This window comes from Asterias amurensis, chromosome 5 (genome assembly GCF_032118995.1).
Source record: "Asterias amurensis chromosome 5, ASM3211899v1".
In the NCBI taxonomy this organism is placed as follows: domain Eukaryota; kingdom Metazoa; phylum Echinodermata; class Asteroidea; order Forcipulatida; family Asteriidae; genus Asterias; species Asterias amurensis.
In genome coordinates, this window is record NC_092652.1 from 10,635,375 (window position 1) to 10,660,314 (window position 24,940).

At 38.6% G+C, this 24,940-nt stretch overlaps 1 protein-coding gene across 1 annotated transcript in view; it reads left to right on the forward strand.

The window, feature by feature from the left end:
• The first annotated feature begins 1,652 nt into the window (after nt 1–1,652).
• The window catches only part of LOC139937099 (ecdysone-induced protein 75B, isoforms C/D-like), a 63,372-nt gene continuing 40,084 nt past the window's right edge, over nt 1,653–24,940 (forward strand). Inside the window, exons 1-2 of the mRNA XM_071932095.1 lie at nt 1,653–2,173; nt 20,150–20,280. Coding sequence (XP_071788196.1) covers nt 1,681–2,173; nt 20,150–20,280 — 624 coding nt within the window. The 5' untranslated portion in view covers nt 1,653–1,680. The remainder of the gene's footprint in view (nt 2,174–20,149; nt 20,281–24,940) is intronic.

Sequence of the window (24,940 nt, forward strand, 5' to 3'; positions counted from 1 at the left end):
AAATTTCCTGTTCGTGATCAGCTCGGAGCAAATTGAATTACACCAAGGGAGGGTAGCCGTCCCTCCCCCATAGACATAACTCATTCCATCCAAATAGACTCGTGATTGGCAGCCGACCCTCCATTAAGGAATAATGCCCACCCCTAAAATTACCAATGAATTGTCCGGGGTGACATGGCAGCCTATCAGACTGTTCCATTCAGCACGGGGGTTTGTTGACACTGAACCCTTGCCACTGTAAAGGCCGCTCTGATCCACTGTGCGTGCGTGCTGCAAATAATACATTCGATTCAGAGGGAGATGTAGGGTTGACCGATTTTGTATTTAATTGTGCACTATAAATATGTGCGAGGCCTTGATCTTGATTCAATCTCGCGTCTATGCATGGAAACGGACTGGGCTGTTTGGAAGTTATACACACACTCTAGGTATGTTAATTTCAACATCTGTGAGACACTTATTGATTGGTTGAGGACGGGTTTTTTTTATAGAGATGATTTGCATAAGTAGGTTGTAATGTACCTTTTGTGTGTGGCTCTTATTTTTTTTTTTCCTTCATCAAATTTTTATATATACATATATATATAAAGTTTGCCTGGATGCTGTGTTGATTTTTTCCGCTCATCATTTGTGTTCAGCACGTGCTGCGTGTGGAAGGAAGAGTTTAGAGAGAGAGAGAGGGTTGGCAGATGGTTTGAGTCTACTCACTGGTGCCTTAGGGGAGCTGCTGTAAACACACTCATACACACCGGCCATTCTTGGCGTACAGTACCCCACTGTTTGTCTAACTCTGAAATGGGTCAAATTTTCAAGTCTTCTCTACTGTGAGTGGAAATCAGTCGTGGATTTTTTTGTTGTTATTTTGGAGTGAGAAGGAGAGCAGTTTGTGTGTGTGTGTGAGTGAGTGCGTCGTCGAAGGCAGGTTTTAGCCATTTTGTGGTGTTCCTTCAACAGGGGTAAGTGTTCTGTATTTAGCATGTTGGTTGTTGGTTGTTGTTAGTCTAGTTGTTGAAGGGATACAGTCGTTGGTTTTCTGAAGATCGGAGAGCCTGTGGGAATGTTTTCGTGTGTGTGCGCCAGGCTAGTATCTCACACTGTGATATACAAATAATGTACAATTTGAGTATGCAGTGGATTTTATACCTAATTGATCTCATAGGTAATCAGGAGGAGAAATTGGGACAGCAGTGTCTGAGAGCAATTGTGGAGTTCCCTGTTCATGTATTAGTCCAAAGCCCCCATGATCAATATGACGGGTGATGAGAGACGTGTGCTTCTGTGTGGTGTGAGTGAAAAAAAAAAAAACTGCGGGGATTTAGTGAGTGAGCCTCACTTTGTGCAGGATAGTTGAGACGGTAAGTATTTGGGACGAGGCTTCGTGTGGGATTGTGTGGTTGAAAGCCAGATTGAGGTAACTGTGGAGTTGTTGTCATTGTACGCCATATTCTAGTTAAGTGTGGGGTGGAGAGAAAAGAAAGTTGAAACCCTAGCTTAAGACTGCATGGGTGACCTGTGTATTAATTGGGTTCCATATGCCCTAAGGATTAAGTTTCCGTGGTAAGTGTTTGGATGCACGTCAATCTCAGTAGAAGGCTAGATAGTGTTTCAGCCAGGGCATTTCACAAACGGGGTTCTTTTCTTGTTTTTGATCACCAGGGCCCACGGCACTGAGGCGATAGAATGTCCAAGCGGCAAAGTGCAGAAGTGCAGGAGCCCTCTCCAGGGAAGAAGGCCCGGCAGCTGTCAAGCACCGAAGACCATAGGGAGAGAAGTGACAGGGTCCCACGGGACTGTTGTTTTACCCCACCCAAACAATACCAAAGGGACAACAGACTCACCACGACACTGGGTAATAAAGCCACACAGTCATGGGGCAAAAGTGTACCGGAAGTCAGCTGTAGCCTGTCTGGCCGGGAGAGCAGCCAGACTGCCCCCTTACAACACGAAGACGAACACCCCGTCAGAGCGAGACAGTATTCGCTGTATTCCTCCTCCGTAGAGATGGCAGTCCCCAGACCCCCTCCTGTTGACTCTCCAAAGAAAGGGAATACCATGGTTCAAATAGACTCTAGGATTGAAGGCAAGGTACCCAGACCATGTAGTGAGCGCTGTTTGGACGCCGAGAGAAATCGGCAACCAAGATGGCCAAAGTCACACAAGCGGGTGGAAATAGGTGAGTACTGACCTCTAACTCATGTTCATTAACTCAGGGTCGCATGATTGACCTCTAACTCAGGGTCACCTGATTGACCTCTAACTCAGGTTCATTTGAGTGACCTCTAACCACAGGGTTACATGATTGTACAGGACTCAACTTCTCACAACCCCTAAGAAGTTGTTGAGAACATGTTAAATTCATGTCCAACAGATCTGAGCTTCTAAAGCCCTTTTCACACATAGCAATGTTTATACTGTCCATAAAGGACGGTAATTTTGAGAAGTTTTCACTAGGGACAGTCCATATATGTCGCAATTCAGCAGTATGCTGCGATGACGTTTTCAAATAAAGAAAACCATAAACCGAACCCAGACAGACAGAGGTCCAGACAGACGGGACAACATTTAAAGAAACGGACGACTGCTAAATGATTGTCGAATGAAAAGGGCTTTACTCACAAAATCTGTATATAATTATTTGGAGTGGTTGCCAGCTCAGTGTTATTGAGCTAATAAATGTGTCAAGCCTTGAACTTTGGACAAGCGCTTTCTGGTTCTCCAATGTTTACAGTAGCACAAGAACACAGGTATAAGTGCATCATTCATGTCACCCCAATAATGATTTCTTTTTTTGACAGCGCGCCTATAACAAATCAACTGTTCATTTTCACACGATACTACAGGTGTACTTGTCATTTCAACATCTCCTAATATCAGCAAAATCACAAACCAACTTACGACCAGTTTATTAAAAAGAAAAATCAGTAGTCAGATCAAGTTTGTAGTTTGTGTCAACACTAGGGACAGAAAACATGTGTACACAATGTAGGAACACACAAAAGGAGTTAAACAGACAAACTGTCTGGCCTGATAGTAATGATTAAACCTCGTTCAGTTGTTGATACAGAAAAGATAGCCGACAAACGAGAATACAATGGGGGGTATGTTCATCTACCTCTGCTTCAAACAAGCAAAATGGACTGTAGATAGAGTCCACTGTGGCAAAACACTTGACGAAGGCACCACTTTATCATGTGCGGTAATACCCTGTATTTCCACAGGATGTGTTTGTAGTCTGAACCACACTCAGAATAAACCGCTCCGAAAATTTGCAATCAAAACACGTTCCGTGCTGTCCTCGCCGTGGACACGGCGTATTGTCTAACCCTCTGCATTTCAAGGCTATCACATGAACCATATTTTGGTTGTGTAGTCTGGGAGTTTTTATTTTCATCGCAATATTGAAAGTGGACTGTGTTTTGTTTCAAGTCAAGCGAAAAAAATTATGATATTTTTTTTTATTCAGTTTCTTCCATTGTTAGTTTCAAGGCCATATTTATGCTACTGGACAAAGCGCAGAAGATGTGGGAAAACCGGTTTGTGTTGGGAGAGTTGTGTAGTCCTTTTGCAGTTAGCTCAAAAGTAACATTGGTGTTGGATCATTTCGCAGAATTTATCCACAAAGGGGGGAACAAATATTGGACTACTTTTTGTGAAAGCAATACCCCAAAATAATTAATTATCAAAGGAGAAAACTAGAGTTACATTTAAACAGCTAGATCCGGATTTTGTAAAAAAAAGACTCAGCTGTGTGGAAAGAAACATCAGCCTTAAACCAGGGCATCCTTTGGCGCTTATTTCATTGAATTCTTAATAATGCCGACACGTTGTAGTTCAATGGAGGTATAAATTGCTGTAAGCAGTGCTATTGACTGGGAAGCTCGTAAAAAAGCCCATAAAAAAACCAAACATTGTAACATTCACAGTGTGCGGATCATTGATTCTGAATAAGTTTCAATATGTTGCTCTCTTTGACGGTGATCCAATAATAAACCTCAATTCAGATGCATCGGTGATGAAGTGAACACAAAACAAAACGACTGAATTCCCATAAATAGGACAGTCACCACAAATCCACAATTGGAACGTTGGACATAAATCTTGGTCATCCCCCCCCCCTACCCAGTGGTGCAGTTGGCCTATATTGTGGTTCATCCTATTGTAATTCTTGCGTCAGCTAGCAATTACCTAGCCTCATTTTGGCAAAGAAACTGTACCAGTGTGGCCTGTAGACAAGCTCTGGCACCTGAACGTTCAGAGCGGGGCGTGCAAGCTGCGTTAGATACAACTCTTGGGAGCTGAGCTACAAAGCTGTAAAACCCCGGACCTAAGCCATCCTCCCTGGCGACATAACCACCTCGCTTATAATGATGAGACTGTATGGTAAAAAGGTATCGGGCCTCTGGAGGACTGAAGGAAAGATACAGCCTAGGGAAAATGTCAAAAGTATAAGAAAAAGGGGGCACTTTTGCTTCTAATAAGGTTAATCTAAACATAAAAGAGCCAGAAGAGCTGTCTGAAAGGACAGGGGATTGAGGATATATGTATGATAGATAACCTTGGGTTGGCTAAAAATACTTGCATTCGATTGTTAGGATTAGGGGTAGCTTATACTAAATAAAACAAATTCAATATTTAGATTGTTTCTTTTGGGAAACTATATTGATACTCAGGGTCACAGTTGAATTCCTCAATGGCTTATAGTTTAATATTTTTTCATCATCAGACAACTTATAAACTACAGAGATTTTTATGTTTGTGGCAATCAACAGTATAAATATTTTAGATTCTTTTGGCTTAAGCTGCAGTATCTTGTTCCAGTGTTTTTGGTTTTTCTAGTTACAGAAGTTATTAAAATAAGTCTGTTACTCTCACCAATACACATAAAAAAATATATATAAAAAAACACCACGTAGCTCCTCAGGTTCGTTTCGTTTCCTTTCATCACCCCCCCCCCCCCCCACTATTTGTCTCGTCCCTTACTGCAATGGAAATGTGAACTCTTAATAGACTTTTTTTCTTATCCAGCCATCTGATCTGCCTCAACAGAGAGCAGAAAAAACACCCAGGTTTTTTTTCTTTTTCGAACGTGAAAAGCAGAAAATGTCAAAAGTAGGGCCTGGATTCCTTGGAAAAACAACCCATTGAATAGAGGTGGAGCACACCTGCGTTCATGGCCAGCCTTGGCCGACCTGACCCATATGTAAAAGGCTTCTTTTTTTTTTCCTTTCCTAAAAGGGGGGGAGAGCGGTGTTATGTATGCACACAAGAGGTGGGAGGCAACCACAATGGCTCATTGTCAAATGGCAACAAATAAGATGTGTTGAGGTAGAGCCCCGCAGCCCAGAGGCGATTCAGGGATTTTCTGTTCCAGCGAGTTTGTCATAGGAGTCTGTTATTGTGGCAACCATTGCTAACAGCTCGCCGTATCACACCAAAATTTACCCATTTTTTTCTTCAAAATATTAAAAAAAAGTTTGCCATGAAAAGGGCTGAAGGGTGACACTCCTCTACTGGCCAATGGTTAGTAGAGTAAACAATTGAGGGAAGTACATGTGGCAGTAGAATAAAGCAAGACAGTTCTCTAAGAACAAACTCTACCTGGCAAGTAGATACACACATGGTGTTACCGCAAACCAAATATACAACGAAGTACATGTAGTTGTCCGTTTCAACATTGGGCTAAAAAAGCGAGATTTAGGTGTGGCAGCGATGAGAAATAATCATACTCAGGGTGGGTTGTATCAAGCAACGTGCCTTCAATCAGGGACAAGATTTTACAGACTTTTTTTGTCTGAAAGCAGATGTTTTTTTGTCTGCCGTCTGAAAAAGGTGCTGTTATTTTCTCTTTAATTATAGCAATCCTGCTCTTGTTTACTTCAAAATAGTGCTAAAGCTACTGTTTTCATAAGCTCCTTGAAATCTATAACTCCAGAGGTTACTTAAAGTCTGAAATGTCATTATGTCAGCACTACTCCCAGCATTTGAAACAATGGTTGCAGACATTTTAGTAAGCCATGATTTTAACCCCTGGTTTATCAAGAGCTCATTCTGCTCAGTGCCACAGGTATTTGTCTTGGGTTTTTGTATTTTGCTCTTAAATGTCAGTATTTTAGCACTACTCCTAAGTTGTGTGCTTTCAGATGCCAGATTTCAAGACCTCAAATTCTAAATCTGAGGTCTCAAAATCAAATTCGTGGAAAATTACTTCTTTCTCGAAAACTATGTCACTTCAGAGGGAGCCATTTCCCACAATGTTTTATACTATCAACCTCTCCCCATAACTCATTACCAAGTAAGGTTTTATGCAAATAATTATTTTGAGTAACTTACAATAGTGTCCACTGTCTGTAACAGCTTTGTTTCTCTGTTTCAAAACGCTGTCACTGAGAAGAATTTGCATTTTTAATAAGACCCTGGCCATGAGTCTACGCAAATGTCATGCGGAAGGCTAATCAATAAGTATTCAGTTTCCTGCACGATTCCTCTCGCAAAATCTAGCTCAATGGAGTTCCCAAGGGCTTCTGATTAGCTGTTGAAATGGAATGGCGTAAAATAGAGGTAATTTATTCTTGAATTGTGTGGCACAATTAATAGATAAGTAGGTAGATAGATAAAATGGTTTATTAAAAAAACTGAATAAAATGGTTGTGGTACTTTTTGTAACACAATGTCCACATTAACATTAAACTTAAACCGTTTGAAGATAATGATAGTAGAAAACTTACCTTAAAATATTATTTGCTGAGGTTCTGTATTTTTTTTTAGAAATTAGTAAAACAATTTCACAAAAATACGTTTTACACACTGAAATAATTTTCATCTCCTGAGACGAAAGCTATTTTCATAAAAACTGTCCTTGCGAATTGTCCTTGCAGCACAAAGGCTGAATTACAACATGGAGCTATTACAACCAAAAACGGAATGACAACAATGTTTATTTAATAATAAGATTAGTACCAACCAACGGGATAGATTTTTAAATTAACAAATATTTCTCTCTGGAAATACCAAATGCTGTTCTTGTCTGGATGTATTTGATTCACCCTTTCAATATGTCATGTCAAGTGTATTCCTTGCCGATGGTTTTTCACTTAGTCAAAATTCTCTGCGGGGATCACCCATTTAGATGTGGAGTGTATCTGAAGCAAGAAGGCCAACTTCTTTAACCTCTGACCCTTCCCTTGACCTTTGACCTAGTCCTAGTATGGCTCACTTGGTTGCACTTTATAACTGTTTCTATAATTGTCTTCTTACTAATGTTTATCAGTAGTAGCCTGTAACAGTGTTTCAACGTTCTAGACGTTTTTTGAAGTTCATGTGTCACACGATTTTTATCGATAGGCTGGGGGGGGGGGGGGAGGGGGAGTTGCCGAAGTTGCATGATGTGTTAGTCGCACTTCGGGCCATGCTCTTAATTAGAACTATGTTTTTAAGCGGTGTGGTGTCTGGGTGACCAGGTGACCTACTTTTGTATTGATCAGTTTCGGATGTTTAAAGGTATACTACGTCATTAGTTTTTGTTTAGAGTTGAGTAAATTCATATATTTCAATAAGTTTTTCGATTAACATGCTTTGTAACCAGCATGTTCACGTTGATATACATGCTTTTTGCAACAATCAAATAGAGATTTTAGGAGGGTCTTGAAATGATTTTTCGGGTTTAGTTTTTCCCCCCTTTTTTTTTTGAAAAAAATATTTCCTTTGAGGAGTGTATCCGATATGGTTTGGAGATTCTGATTTGAATCCCATACTTTTTCTTTGACATTTAAATTGCCATGGCATTGAAACATATGAAGCTATCAAAACAAATTGCATTAAATAAAACATATGTTACCATGATCATCTAATTCTTATGATTGATTTTGTTAAATTTTCAAACTTGAAAAGGAAACATCTTTTCCCTGAGTCATTTTTCATCACAAGACACGAAGGCTAGATTTGAATATCAATTATTATTTTTAAATGACTAAAAAAGGACCAAAAACCAGACATGGGAAGGGGAAGAGCAAATATAATATTAATATGGCAGGAAACTGTTGATGCAACATGCATGTTATATTATGAGTCATTTTTGAAAGGAATTGCTATTTTAAAGGTAAGGCTAGTTGTATTGGCAATAGCTTCCTATGGGTACGGCTAAGCGTTAAGAAACGAACATTAAAAAATTACAGTTGAAGAGGAAATCTCATGCTCCAATATCTCTCGTCTGAGGAAACCAGTGCTGTCCTCATTAGGTTTTACATTGCACTTGGCAATTTTTTTCACACTGTTGTGAGGCAATGAAGCTCAAAGGCAGTGTACACTATTGGTAATAATTATTAGCATTAAACCTTTCTTGATTACTAGTAATGGGGAGAGGTTGATAGTATAAAACATTGTGAGAAACGGCTCCCTCTGAAGTAATGTAGTATTCGAGAAAGAAGTAATTTTCCGCAAATTTGAATTTGAGACCTCAGATTTAGAATTTGAGGTCTCAAAATCAAGCTTCTAAAAGCACACAACTTCGGGTGACAAGGTGTTTTTTTCTTTCATTATTATCTCGCAACTTCGGACGACCAGTTGAGCTCAAATTTTCACAAGTTTGTTATTTTATGCATATGTTGAGATACACCAAGTGAGAAGACTGGTTTTCGAGAAGAAGTAATTTTCAAAAAATTTGATTTTGAGACCTCAGATTTAGAATTTGAGGTTTCGAAATCAAGCATCTGAAAGCACACAATTCCCGTGACCAGGATGTTTTTACTTTCATAGTTATCTCGCAACTTCGACGACAGATTGAGCTCAAATTTTCACAGGTTTGTTATTTTATGCATATGTTGAGATACACCAAGCGAGAAGACTGGTCTTTGACAATTACCAATAGTGTCCACTGTCTTTAAACAAGAGTTATCTGGTCGTAACTTTGGAAAGGGCAAGGTCGACTAAGTGACTGAGAAGTCGAGTGAACTGTTTTTCTGAAACGGCAACTCATGGTACACTCATGAGATTCTGTTCGTCCTGTATTCTTCAAACATCCGTCAATATGTGGTAACCACATTAACAACCAGTTGAAGTCTTGTTTCTGATTTGTTAACGTCTTTCCTCCATTACGAATAAAAGCTCTAGTCTGGTGACCCCTATTTCCTGGTATATATAGAGCTAGTCTGGTGAACTTTCTCCTTCATTGCAAGTTCATGTATGTTGCATAGCTCTAGTCTGGTGACCTTTTTCTTCCATTATGTTACATAGATCTGTTCTGGTGACTTTTCTTTTCCATTGCAAATTCTGGGAGCCTTTCTTTTAAACCCATGGCTTGGGGCTCCGTCTTGGGCTGCGCAGGCTGCGTATGCAGTGGAAACGCATTGAGTATGAATCGACCTTCAGGCCTATGGAGCAGGGTGTGCATTTCACGCGTTGGTTCAAACATCAGCAGTTGAAGCCTGGGACAGGCCACAGAAGCCCTCTTTCATCCATTTCAAATCTTAAAATGATTGTAGTTCTATTCTGGAGACTTGCCTCGATTGCAAATTTTGATATGTTACGCAGCTCTAGTCTAGTGATCCCTTTTTTCTCCTTTGCAAATCCTAGCATGTTACACAGCTTTAGTCTGGTGACCTCTTTCATCCTTTTTCAAATCCTGGTGACTCCATAACCAGAAATCATCCATTCCATAACCAGAAATCATCCATTCCATAAACAGAAATCATCCATTCCATAACCAGAAATCATCCATTCCATAACCAGAAATCATCCATTCCATAACCAGAAATCATCCATTGCATAACCAGAAATCATCCATTCCATAAACAGAAATCATCCATTCCATAACCAGAAATCATCCATTCCATAACCAGAAATCATCCATTCCAGAACTAGAAATCATCCATTCCATAACCAGAAATCATCCATTCCATAACCAGAAATCATCCATTCCATAACCAGAAATCATCCCTACATTTGCAATTTTCATAACCTATGGGCGCTTATTGTGTTTTGAAATGCTATGTTCCATTTCGGATCTAAGCCGTAGCTATCAATAGCCTCTTTTTTTTCAGTTGACATCAATATCTTTGTTTACTGCAATTGTAAGTAAGCCAGCTGTAGTCTTCGGTTCAAACATGGTTCAACTTTCCCTAGTCTTTGAGAAGAAGCGTCCAGAATGCCACAGAGAATCTAGAAACCTCTTTCAGTTGATTGTAAACCCACAAACCATGATTGACAGTTCCTCTCTGGTTACACCAGTTTCTTACCCTGCTCCTTTTAGCGTAGGTGGCAAATCATCTGGTAGGCAAATGTCATTGTTTATTTTGCTTCTTCGTGCCATTTTACCTAACTTAATTTCTCTGGAAGATTGGTGTTGGAATCGGAACGCTTGACCAACTGAATGTGGAGGTATTAGTAACTCGGCTTCTGGTTCAGTGTTTGTGTAATTTTCCTATTAAATTAGTTTTGTTTTTCACAAACAAGAAATATGGCTTTTCGAGAAAGATGTTTTTTCAAAATTTCACCGAAGTTTTTGTTTGTTACAGGTCATGCTTATTTGTCTTGAAGCTGCTGAAAAAATTAATTATTTTGCAAACTTTTCCTGGAAGGAACCGCAGCTGTGAGGGAAATATTCCCCAAGACAATTTGTACTAAAAATACGTTTCTGTGACTCTTGTTCTTTTAAAGGAATGTTACAGTATGCGTTTTAATCATTTTTATTTTGGCATCGATCGATGCAATGCAAAATTGGTAGTCAGTTTTTCACTATTCTCTCTCGTGACCCAGATGGACGATCGATCTCAAACTTCTACAGGTTTGTGATTAGCTGCCAGCAACTGTTTTAATTGCAAAAAAAAAAAAAATTCTGTAATGTTCCTTTAAACGATGCTACTAATGGAGGAAGTTGTTTTCAATAAAAGTTGTCCATTCCACTCACTCAATATATGTGTCACGTCCATAAATAATTGTCATTCCTCCATTGGAAGTCCCAATTGTAAACAATGAAACACATTGTACATTCATAGACAGCGTAGTGGATTCAGATTCATACATATTTATGTGTCTGGCGTATCAGCATACATCCAGGCTGTAAGCTCCCCCGCTGTACTTGATAAGTCCTGCAAATTAAATTAAGTCTCCTCACTGAAAGCAACAATGGTAATAACGCTGGGAGTTCAAGCAGTCCCCTGAAATTCCCTATGACATCTGATCTGGTATAGATGTTTTTAGCAATGAGTATGCAGAGGAGATTACCAAGGCATGGGTCCCAGAGGAAAATTGATTTATGGATCAGGGTTTCGGAAACAAAAAAGTTCCTGCAGTTCCACCAGGAGAGTCGCTGGGACTGTTCTTTCACTGTTTTTTTTTTTTTATATTTACTGTGAAAAATAAACTCATTTCTTGTACCCTTGGAACATCAGCGTTTGTATGTTTGGGATAAGTATGGTCGTCAGTGAAGAGCTCGCACTGTTTATGTTTTCGTCGTTTCAGTTGGAATTTGGACCTACTTACACCATACACTGACTATGGACTTTGCTAAGACCTGCCTACTTAAATGCACCCCCCCACCCCCTCTCCCTCTCCAATCTTTAATGATTAATTAGTTTTATTTTATTAAAAAGGTTCACACGAATCTCTGGATTTAAACCACATGAAGCCTGATTCATACTTCCTGGGTATGGGAATGCGCTATATGAAACTTGACGTCAGAAATTCGCAACGAAAATTTGAAACAGTTGCCCTGCGCTCAACGCCCTGCGCCCTGCGAAAACAGCCATGTGACGTCAATTTTCACTTCGCATTCGCAGAAAGTCTGAATCAGGCTTTAGGCTGCTTGGGCAGATATTGGACACCTTGTGCCTGTTACTGTAACATGGGAAGGCTTACCTTTAGAACTCACTCTTAACAGGCACTGGACACTACTGGTAATGACATAAAATAATTATTAGCATAAAACCTTACTTGGTTCCGAGTAATGGAGAGCTGTTGATAGTATAAAACATTGTGAGATAAGGCTCCCTCTGAAGTGACGTAGTTTTGAGAAAGAAGTAACTTTCCACTAAAATATTTGAATTTGATTTCGAGTAATGGAGAGCTGCAAAAAAATCAGACAAATAGTTGTGATTTTAAAGGCAGATTGGTAGGTACTCAAAATAATTATTAGCATAAAACCTTTCTTGGGGACGAGTAATGGGGAGAGGTTTATGGTATAAAACATTGTGAGATAAGGCCCCCTCTGAAGTAACATAGTTTTGAGAAAGAAAAAACTTTCCACTAAAATATTTGAATTTGATTTCGAGACCTCAGAATTAGAATTTTAGGTCTCAAAATCAAGTATCTGAAAGCACACAGCTTTTGATGCAACAAAGACGTTTTTTTCTTTCATTATTTTCTCGCAATTTCGACATCCAATTGAGCTCAAATTTTCACAGGTTTGTTATTTAATGCCTATGTTGAGATACACTAAGTGAGAGGACTGGTCTTTGACATTTTACCAATAGTGTCCAGTGTCTTTAAAAGTAATGGCAATACACACTGTTGGTTAGATACTGTTTATAATGTGTGCTATCAATAATAACAATGCTCTAAATGTTATCAGAGACACTACGGGCTATAGCTGGAGGCGACTGTTAGGGTGAAGCAGGGTGAAGGTCATATAGAGTGAGCAACAAAAGGCGCAGATGTTTAATAGAACATATTTACATACTTATGTGCATTTACAACACAAGTCTGTGTTGTAACAAATTGTACTGTCTGGTAGTCACTTTATTGCTGATCATAATGGGTATGTTTTCAATCTATATGGGTCCGTACAACTGCACAATTGATTTTTTAAGAGTGTTTTCAATTTCAATGTTTCCAAATTTGAAACCAAATTATGCAATGCTTGAATTTTACATTTGAACACAGGCCTAAAGGCTGAGTTAAAGTTGGTCGCGGGATGGTCGCGAGATGGAAAGAAGAAAGGAAAAAAGGAACAGAGGAAAGAGGTTGGCTTGTGCGTAAAGCGCTCGCCTCTCACCAAGGTGACCCCGGTTCGATTCCCGGTCGGGGCCATATGTGAGTTGAGTTGTTCGTTGGTTCTCTGCTGTGCCACGAGGGTTTTCCAGACTATCCGGTTTTCCTCCCTCAGGAAAAAAACAAACACTTTTGATCATGGCTGTGCTCCGTGGTCATAATGGGTTGATGTGGCTGGCAGCTGAATGCGCCCTTGCATGCCTGCTTCTCGAACACGTTGTAGCCGCGTCCTTCGCAACTCAGCTCTTAGCTGCGAGTAAGAATGATTAGCCCCCCAAATTGTTATTATTATTATTATAAGAAAGAAAAAACTACTAAAAAGCTGTTTGAGACAAATGTAATTTTGATCTGTCTTTAAATGTGTCCACTGTGCTACTATCCTGAATGTGTGGGGGTAACTGTTTCCAAAGGAACGGGTCCAGCATGTGCAAAGGACTTAGACTCTGCTTACCTTAAGCAAAGAATCTGCACATACAAAAGAAGGGAATTCCGTGCTTACGTCAAACGATTTCACGGGTTAGAGGTGACTTTTGGCTCCTGCGCTTGCATTCTCCACTTAACTAGGCATTCTTTGCTCACACAGCTAGTGCAGAAATTTGGCGTTGCAAGTAAGCGGAGAATGATGATCGTAAGCGCAGAATTCAGCGGTAAGCAGAGCCAGGAAATTGGGCCCTATCCCATAGTAACAAGTAGGACAAAATGTCACTCTGTGTTAACTATGAACACAACAATGGCGCCAATACAAACAAGTATCAGGTTGAGCCAGCCTTCCTTTGAAAAGAAAAGAAAAAAACAACAACTGGGGGAAATTCCTGCCAACCCTCCTTTCTACCCTTGAGCCGGAGAATGACCCAAATTAGGTCAACCCCATTCCCCCAAATGAGGTCACTCTGGTGACCCTGATGGGGTTACACTAGCCCTGATTTCCTTTGAGGAAAATTCTTGATTAGTAAGTCCAACTCTGGCTGGAACACTAATTGCCTTCCCTACTTGTAGACAGAGGGACTACTGTAATGTATGCGTGGGTAGGTAGGGGCTCAGTATGATAACAAGTTTTCACAATCTTATACTTTTGATTAGGTACATTTGCCAACTCAATTTTTTGTTTAAAGGCACTGTGTTTTTGTTTTAAAGGCACTGGACTCACCTTTGGTAATTGTAAAAGACCAGTATTCTCATCCTTGGTGTATCTCAGCATATATATTGCATAAAATAACAGACCTGTGAAAATTTGAGCTCAATTGGTCACGAAGTTGCGAGATAATAATGAAAGAAAATAACACCCTTGTCACACAAAGTTGTGTGCTTCCAGATGCCTTGAATTCATGACCTCAGCTGAGGTCGCCAATTCAATTCAAATATTATATTGAGAAATTACTTCTTTCTCAAACTCAATGTTACTTCAGAGGGAGCCGTTTCTCACAATGGTGTCCAGTGCCTTTAAACATAATGAAAATGAAAAATAGGCCAAACAAGCTGGAAGCTATTATCCAATGCCAACAAGTCACTATAAAAAAAAACAATTAGGCTTAAAAATGATGTGAGAGAAAATTCAAAGTCATATTAATAATTTCATGAAAGCAAATACGACAGTAACATTTGATTAATAATTACATTTGATTAATAATTACATTAGAAATTTATCATTTTGGTATACACATAGTTACATGGTTGTGTACTGAGTAAACTTACCTAATAATTGCTAATAGTATAGTAAAGGTGAAGAAAGAATTCAAATATTCCCTTCAAAATATGTTGGTGTATGAATATTCTTGATATTCTTGAATATTCTTGAATGATTTTGAGATAATCTGTCTTTGAATAGACTTGTCCATAATTGTTGAAAATCAAAACAAAACAAAAAAGAAACGCAAAGGGCCAACATTTAATTCAATACAGAAATAGGCAAACCCAAGTTGATCATCTGAAACTCTGCTATGAATTTCATAAATTAAACCATAATTGAATTCAATTCTTACATCTGTAAATAATCCAAATGTTTTGAACGCTAATTCTAATCTAAGGAGGTCAGAAAATTATGTCAAAGTTATGTCTGGTGATTCCCCCCCCCCCCCTCCCAACAACACTCCCTACACCCACCTCTTCCATCATCTTCAATTAAATACGCCTGTATGAAGTCATATCTGGGCCAAGAATAGAATTCAACGAAGCTGAAAGAACGTCAAGACATCCCAAGGTCCTAGGGAACTTTCCAATTTAAAATTCCTGCCCAAAAGACCATTTTAATTTGAATCTGTTGCAAAGTAACCACAGTGTTAAAAAATAAGCGTACAAAATAAAATTAAAGACACTGCCGTCGATTTCACAAAACTCTTCCTAACTTAAGACTAATCTCAGGACTTAGACGAGTCCCAACCCTGCACTGTAGCATGCATACCTTAAGAATATTCTCCTAACTCGAGATAAGACGAGTCCTAACTCTTTGTGAAATCGACCCCTGGACACTAATGGTAATTGTCAAAGACTAGTCTTCTCATTTGGTGTATCTCAACATATGCCTAAAATAACAAAGCTGTGAAAATTTGAGCTCAATTGGTAGTCGAAGTTGCGAGATAATAATGAAAGAAACATCACCCTTGTCACATAGAGTTGTGTGCTTTCAGATGCTTGATTTCGAGACCTTAAGTTCTAAATCTGAGGTCTCGAAATCAAATTCGTGGAAAATTACTTCTTTCTCAAAAACTACTCCACTTCAGAGAGAGCCGTTTCCCACAATGTTTTATACTGTCAACCTCTCCCCATTACTCGTTACCAAGTAAGGTTTTATGCTAAAATAATTATTTTTAGTAATTACCAATAGTGTCCACTGCCTTTAAAATACCAAAAAGTGATACATGCTTTGAACCTTCTCAATACAGGCAAGATTTCTAGGAAATTTGTGATATACCAACCTCAACTAAAATGGGAAACGAACAATTTGTTTTTAAAGTTGTTATTAATTAGGCTATAAATATTTGTAAAGGGTTTTCCATGCCTGTATTCTTGTGTGCGAAATAATCAGTTAAAAGTAAACACTTCATATTGGTTAGCATTGTTTTTAAGTTGCCATTTTTCAGGCCTTTTCATTGATCAGGCAGATTTTGTATTGACGTTTTTTCTTTTGCTTTTCATTCCCCTTTTATAAGTTTGCCATGCCTTGTATTATAAGCTTGGCAACAACAATGTACAGCTACAATAATGTGAGATTAGCCTAGTTACTGGATTAATGGGGTGCTCTAACTCGACTAGCATAAATACGTGAGGCGCGCTCACTTGACGTTACACAATCATTCTTACATCCATGTAGTGGTTCAGCTCTCTTTTTTTAAAGCCATTGGACCCTTTCGGTACAGAAAAAAAAAAAAGTTCACAGATTTACAAATAATTTACAGGGTTTACAGAAGGTTATGGTGAAAGACTTCTCTTGAAATATTAGTCCATGAAATGCTTTACTTTTTGAGAAAACGGTAAAACAATATAAATTCTCGTTAACGAGAATTACGGATTTATTTTAAACACATGTCATGACACGGCGAAACGCGCGGAAACATGGGTGGGTTTTTCCGTTGTTTTCTCCCGACTCCGATTGAGCCTAAACTTTCACAGGTTTGTTATTTGATATAGAAGTTGTGGTACACAAAGTGTGGACCTTGGACAACACTGTTTACCGAAAGGGTCCAATGGCTTTAAGGGTCAACTCACATTCACAAGACTGATTATTAGAGAACACAATTTTTTAGGTACATGTATACAAAGTTGTGTACGGTGGAAGCACGGTTTATCACCCTTTTTTTTTATTCTTAAATTATCACTGAACAAGTTTATTTTGTCTAACGCTGTTTTATACCCATTGAGGGAACACAATTTTAAGGTACACAAATTATGGTATGCAGGCAGCAGGTATTCACGCCTCTATTCGTAAAACCCCCCAAAGATTCATGGCAATAAATTGAAAGAAAAATTCTTGAAATGGTCTTTTGTATTTTGCTGAGACTGTTTTCCTCGAGACAAACTCATGCAGCTTGCTTTTGTCGCCGTCATCACACACTTGTTTATTTTTGTAAACAATAATAATATCAATAATCCCAGCAGATGTGACAACTGGGAAACCTTGGAAAGTATTTATTTTTACATTCAACTGTGGAGGAAAACAAAAATACAAAACAAAAATAGTCAATAATATTTCAGGAGGAGTGTTGTAACAAAAAAAATCGGTCGTCGGAAAGTATTTGAAAACAATGTGTTTGATTGGACAGCAGCAGCAGCGTGGATTCTTTAAAGAAACATGTTGCCTTGGATCGGGGGAGTTGGTCTATGAAAAGCGTTTGAAACCGTTTTTTATGAAATGCAAGTGGTCAGAAATAAGTTTTAAAAGTAGAATATAATGATCCAAAAAATTATGCCTCAAATTGTTTTCTTTCCCTTGTACGTTGTGAAATAACACGGCACGCCTTTTTGTGGAGTCAAGTTTTTTACTCCATAAAATGGCCGACTAGATGTTAGATCACAAAGTAAAAGGAAAACCATGCAATTTCGAGGCATGTTTGTGTGGATCTTTATTTTCTACTTTTAAATTATCTCTCTAAGCATTTGCATTTCATAACGAACAATTTCAAATGCTTTTCATGGACCAACTCGACCGATCCAAGGCAACGTGTTCCTTTAAGAAAGTGTTTACAGACCCAGATACCAGACAGTATGCACATATTTAATTGGATTGGGGTGCCATCATTCATGTGACCTACATGTACATTGTAGCGTGCATTCTGGGCTGTTAATGTACAGCACTGTGTACACAACAGTCTGCTGCTAGCTAGCTGCGTGGGAACCGGATACACACAAACCATGCAGCCTGATCAATACTTTTAATCTAGTGCTTAATCAATATATTTTTTAACAGTGGATGATGAATTTATAATCATAAGGACCCCCCCCTCCCTCTGGTTGATTGATTTTGTTTTGTGAAATATATTTTTTAGGTAGAAACATTTTCAAATTTATATTATGGAGATAATAACTACAATGCACAATGTTATTAATTGTTTTGTTATATATTGCTGCGCATTGATCACGTGTTACATTTTCGGACAAATCTATAACACTGTTTTATGGGAGAATCGCTTTCACTGTTATTTTTCAAGAAAACAAATGGGAGGTGTTGCATTAGATTTTTTTTTTTTTTAGATCTATCTAACTTTAAATAACAATCTTTTTATTTGGGCAACTTTAACTGATTTGGGTACTTTTTGTAACACAAAACACAATGTCCACAGATCTACATTAAACTTACATCGTTTGAAGATATTGATGGTAGAAAGCTTACCTTAAAATATTACTTGCTGGAGGTGCGGTAGTTTTTGAGAAATGAGTAAAACAATGTCACAAAACTATAGTTTCTATGCTGAAATAATGTTTGTCTACTAAGACGGACATGATTTTTGTGACTTGTTTTACTAATTTCTCAAAAACTACAGCACCTCAGCAAGTAATATTTGAATTGAAGCTTTCTACCATCATTTTTAAACTGTGTTCAATGTAAATGTGTTTTGTGTCCTATAAAAAGTACCCAGCCGTCGATTTCACCAAACTCTTCCTAACTTAAGATTAATCTTAGGACTTAGCACGAGTCCGAACCCTGCACTGTAGCATGCAGACCTTAAGATTAATCCTAAGTTAAAGGATTTGGGTACCTTTTCAAAATGTCCATAAATCCTAAGTTAAAGGATTTGGGTACCTTTTCAAAATGTCCATAGATTTACATTAAACTTACAGGGTTTGAAGATAATGATAGTGGAAAGCTTCCCTTCAAATATTACTTACTGAGGTGCTGTAGTTTTTGAGAAATGAGTAAAACAATGTCATGAAAATACGTTTGTAAATTATTAAAATAATTTACGTCTCATGAGACGAAAATAATTTTCATGACATTGTTTTACTAATTTCCCAAAAACTACAGCACCTCAGCACGTAATAATTTTCGGGGAAACTTTCTACTATCATTATCTTCGAACTGTGAAAGTTAATTTAGTGTAAATCTGTGGACATTGTTTTTTTGTCCTACAAAAGTTACATAGACCCTTTTAAGGGCGAGTAACTCGAGATAGGATTAATCCTAGCAGTTCGTGAAATTGGCTGCAGACCATTTAAAGCTGGTTGAACATATCTGAATTTTTAAGGTCTGCTGCTTTTTATTAATACGCATTAAATAGTTTCATTATCAGTCAAATGTATGCCCCGTATGCATGGCGATATGTACGACACTGAATCATGTTTTAAAGATCACTGGTACAAAGGCTATAACACTCAATGTTCATTGGTCATTTAGAGCACCAGCCAAAAGGTCGATCAAGGTTCGTATGACTATGAGCCCAAGAGATCTTCTTACTTCACAAACCTTAGAGTTTGATATCAGATGCTCACACCAGCTACAGACCAAACAGTGTTACCTACTCACTCAATAGCCATATGTTTAGGCCTGACTGTTGAACATTTGTAAAGTTAAAGAGAAGTTTCAGAAGGGAGTTGCCTGAAAAGAAGACGACTTCAGAAGAAGGTTGCTCAATTGTTTTCAACAGTCAAAGTTTCTACAATATCAATTGGCGATAGACGTAATATTTTTCCTACTAAGTCTGAGTTCTGATTTTTCTTTCCTTTGGCAAAAAAATCAGACAAATAGTTGTGATTTTAAAGGCAGATTGGTAGGTACTCAAAATAATTATTAGCATAAAACCTTTCTTGGGGACGAGTAATGGGGCGAGGTTGATGGTATAAAACATTGTGAGAAACGGCTCCCTCTGAAGTGCCATAGTTTTTGAGAAAGAAGTAATTTTCCAATTGAGTTTTGAACTTGAGGCTTCGAAATCAACCATCTAAACGCACACAACTTCGTGTGACTAGGGTGTTTTTTCCTTTCATTTATTATCTTGCAAGTTCGATGACCGATTGAGCTCAAATTTTCACAGGTTTGTTATTTTATGCATATGTTGAGGTACATCAACTGTGAGGGTTGTTCTTTGACGATTACAAATAGTGTCCACTGCCTTTAAATAGCCTGAAAAGTCCTCTAAAACCTTCCATGTGTAACATTTTCCTGTATTTATTTTTTCCAATGATGCCTGATTATTGGACGTCATTCTCACCGTGTTTCGTTTTTGTTTGTCTGTTACAGATACAATGTGTCAGGCGATCACATTAGGACACAGTAAGTCATGTCATTCAATAAGCAGAAAAGCAGCAGCAGCCCAGAGCTCTTCCAGAGATAGGGGAAGAATACTCTGCACGGAGAGAGATACCAGTATGGTGAGTGGCTGACCCTTGACCCTTAACCCCTGACCTTCAATCCCTTCCTTCAGTCTCTCGTTACTCTTTCAATCTCAAGCAAATTAAGTTGCAGCATCAGCAGGGAAACACAACTTGGTGTAAATGTCATAAACATTTAGCACAACGGAATGTAGCTCAATGGGTGACTTTAAGACGGTTCTTTTTCACAGTAAAGTATCCCTTTACTGTAAGTATCGCAACAAGTACTCACAGAAAGATGCGACAAATATTTTTTCAAAATAATTTCATAACTTTTGAATGGAGCGCACATGAAAAACTAGGTGTTTTTGTCATCTTCTCTGACCTATCATTGTCGCTGAGTCACTACAGGTGAGTTCCGTCTTTCTAGAGGGAACGTAACCCGTCTCCTTAATTGAAAGTTACCTACATCCTGTGTGCGCCTTCCCCTGGTTCCACCCCCTCCGCCCCAAATAGCTCAAGTCCCCGTTCTGTTCCACTTTATCATATTTTTTTGCAACAGCTGATTTTTATGGAGTGATGATATTTATATATGTACATGTTTGTTTCCAATGGAGCGGCATGTGAAGTTAGGAGTCATTCAATTTTTTTTAGTTTCTTTTCTTTCGAAAGTTTTGGGTTGGTGGGCAATTAGAAGCAAACGAATGAAAAAACAAAATTAAGTTTTTATAAAAGACATATATATGATAAAAAAATATTACAAGCGAAAAAGAAGAAGACAAAATACCTAGCTGGCCAAACTGGCAAAGATTGTTGATTTTATTGTTGGTTAAATTACAAAGTTGTTTTTTCAAGTCAGGAAAAGCCATTCAAAACTAAAATATCTGGTTCGTTTGAGGCATTGCCTTGTTTGTGAGTGAGTTGACTTTGTTATGTAGTGAAATTTGGGGTGGGCGGAAGGGTCAAAACATAGTTTAAACAAAATTAACAAATTTCAATTTGTAGACTAAAACATTGACTATTCTGAATGGCCCCTTAGTCAGTATAGAGAAAAGCGCTTCATCTAAAACTGTTAAGCAGAAAATAATGTTAAGCTGAACTATCAAGCAGAATGGAGTAGGGACCCCATCTCATTGTTTTAGTGGCAGTTCATGTTGAAATGAAGTCGAGGACGTTTGGACTGATGCAACCTTTTGGCTGCGGCCTAGTTCTGTTTTTTTTTTCCAAGCAAGGATGAATTCAGCGTTTCAACATGTCACTCAGACATCAAGGCAGTATTGTTCAAACAAAAACACGCTGCATTTCTTTTTTTGTTTTAATTAATTGAAATTGATTTCGATGATATTGATTGGTATTGTAGAGTCCTTGTAACAGTTTTACACGAACCTGTAAAAGAATTAGACTCAAAGGAGCCGACAAAGTATGGCACCTCCAGGCCGGAGGCAGGTGGTTGTCCGGCGGACAGATGGGGGTCCCCTTTGTGGATTTGTTGGGATGAGTTATTTTGATAAGACTGGACATAGTCTGGTGGTATGTGGCTATAGAATGTGATGGAACAATTCTTTGGTGAATTGATGTCCAATATGAATTAAATCCCAACAATGAGGATGTCGATATTGGGATGTCGTCGTTGTCGTCGACGTGGCATCCTTTGGATGGAGATAAAACTCTGTATTCATTAAAGAGGAAGGGGTGTCAAATTCATTATTGTGATGCACTCATTTTACAATAGATGGAGTCCTCATGTGTGTTTGTATGGCTTACCCTCCCCGAGGACATTTTTCAATAGGGACAATAGGTCCTCACTAGTCGGTTCTTTGTTTTCATGGGTCCTCTGTCGCCATTTGTGTACAAAACCAATAGGGAATGCTTCAATACAGAAACAGCCGAAAGTACAGTAGGTTCCCCTCTAAAGTAATGGTCAAACACGACTGTGTAAGTGTGGAAGTTAGTTTGGACAAATTACAAAACTCTATTCCTTGCGTTAAAAATGGTGTAAAGAGCCATTGCGTTCGTATGTATAATCACCATGTATACTCTGTACTTTCTCAAGTTCTGTGAACTGAGTGTACAACTGCTTACATCTGTTTTCCTTTGGCAAAAGGCGCGTTATAAATACGGTTCTTATTACATCAGTCTCTATGATCAGTGTAGGCTTAAAGGGTTTGGCTACTTCTTGTACGACACAAAACACAAACGTCCACAGATTGACATTAAAGTAACACGGGTTGAAGATAATGATGATAGAAAGCTGCTGCTAGAATATTACTTGCAGAGATGCTGTAGTTTTTAAGAAGAGAATCAAATAATTCACAAAAGTAATTTCCTTCTCGGTGCGACGAAGATTGTTTTTCCAGCAAATGTTTTCCAGCGAATGTTTCGCTGGGGATGAACACTTCCGAATTGTTCAATGCAAGTTTCTTTCATCATAATTCGCATTTCATTTGTATTGGCAGGAAATATGAACCAGTTTTCGAGAAAAAGACACTTAGAATCCTCAAAATTATTACTTGTCTTCAGCCTCCACACCACTCTGAGTTTGTAACAAGCAAACTTTATAATATGCGGGAAAAAGTCTTTATGCAGAAAGCAATATAATCATTCCATAGGGAGCTGATTCATAACCCGAACCGATTCTTCCCACGAGTGGATTTTTTTCCCTCCGTGAACATTGTGCGAGGAAGTCCATTATTCAAGGACCATAAAGCTCTTATTATCGACGACGAAAGGGAGAAGAAAAAAAATTCCTCCGCTTAAAGTGCGTTCACAGTCTGATTTCAGAGCAGTTTTATTACTAATGAAATCAACTCCCATGTGGTGCTCTTAACTTTCCATTCTGCTTTTGTGCGACACTCTCTCATATATGAGAATGTATAGTGAAGGGAAAGACACAATGATAAGAATGACTGTTTCTCTCATGTTCATACGCTGTAGTCCTACTCAATATAGTCTGACCTATATAGTCCGATTCTAACATTGTTTTCAAAAGGGAGAGAAGAAGAAGAAAGCCACAGACTCGACGAGCGCCAACTTATAAGAGTGCTCTGTCGTTGAGGCTATTTTCTTTGTCAAGGTAAAAATAATAGAATACAGTCTCCACTCATGTGGTTATAACATGCTAACATGCATTGAATAACGATGTTCTATTATAATGGAAGTAGGTCAGGTCTGTGCACAGTCAACGGGACTGATCTTTCACTTGACGACTAGCTTTATTACGTTGAGCATTAAAGCATGTTGTACATTCATAGATCACTCAGTCAGATTTGATGACAAATCTTGGTCATGTTTTGTTTTGCGTGGAAACCTTAAAATGGGGTTAACTCTGTGTTTGCAGCTCAAAGCGACAAACTTATATTGGACGCTTGGACAAAGAAGCATACAACATGTCTGTATAGATGAAGGTAACATTTTGCATTATAAATGAGAAACAAGATTCCCGTAGTGAGCTCAGTTTAGGGGCCCTAATAATCAACTAATTTCTCAAATCATCATAATCGACCTTAGATTCTCAAATCATCACAAACGACCTTAGATTTTAAGGTATAGTAGGCCTACACAAACATTTGTAGTGAAGCACTTGATTTGCCTAATGATCCAAACAAATTACTGACCTTTCCTTGATTTGACAGCCTTTGCTTTTGGGGGGGGGGGAACTTGATTCTAATTGTCCTGAAAAATATTGCCATGTGCATGATGATTGTCTCCAAAATTTATGAAGGGGAAAACAAAAAATTGTCTTAGCTATTTTGTTGATTGTTTAATTTGATGGAATTTTCTGAAAGCTAGAGGATACTGGCATTAATGTACTCTGACAAAAATCAACGACTTACTCCACATGGTGAAGTGAACAAAAGTGGAACAATGAATGTATGCGTTATGCAATAAGTTTTTGATCTGTTGATCAGTTTTCCTTCTATGTGGGAAGGCTTGGGGGGGGGGGGGCGTTAGGTACAACCTACTCCATAGTGGGATGACAAATAATTTTAGTAATCCTTCTTGTAGTTACACCAGTATCTAGTATTGTCTGGCCAGTCACTAGGGATGATGCTCACTTCGGACTCGGCACGTTTCCCTCTCTGATTCTTTCCATTCACGCACGGAGAGGGAAAAGAAATTGGAACAGGAATCTTTCTCTCTTACTGCTGTCATTGCCAGTCGACTTGGCCGGAGCTTAACAGCCATGGTCTGCTGTCACAGACGGAATCCCCTCCGATTCATCATATACTTTGTCTGACCTGATTGAGCGTCGTCGTTGCTACTTCAACAAAAGCGCAGGACCAGGCTGCGGGGTCTTTTTTTGTGTGTATTTCATTTAGCCGGATATCAGAGGCTTAGGATAATTGGTGCTGATGGTACTGCATTGAATGAGGTTATAGGAGTGGGACGAGGTTTACAGAATAGCTGTCCGATATCCGACGAGCAAGGATTGCCCTAAATCAGCTGGCAATCTGCTCTTGTAGTCTACTGACCAAAAATGAAACAAGGGAGGTTGTAGTAGCACTTAAAGGGAAGGTACACGTTTGGTAATTACTTGAAACAAATATTAACTTAAAAACTGACTTGGTAAGGAGCATGGGAGAGCTGTTGATAGTATAAAACATTGTGGGAAACGACTCCCTATGAAGTAACGTAGTTTTTGAGAAAGAGGTAATTCCTCACTAAAATTTTAAAAGACTTCTATAAACTAGAAGTCTTTTATTCCTATCTGAAAGCTCAC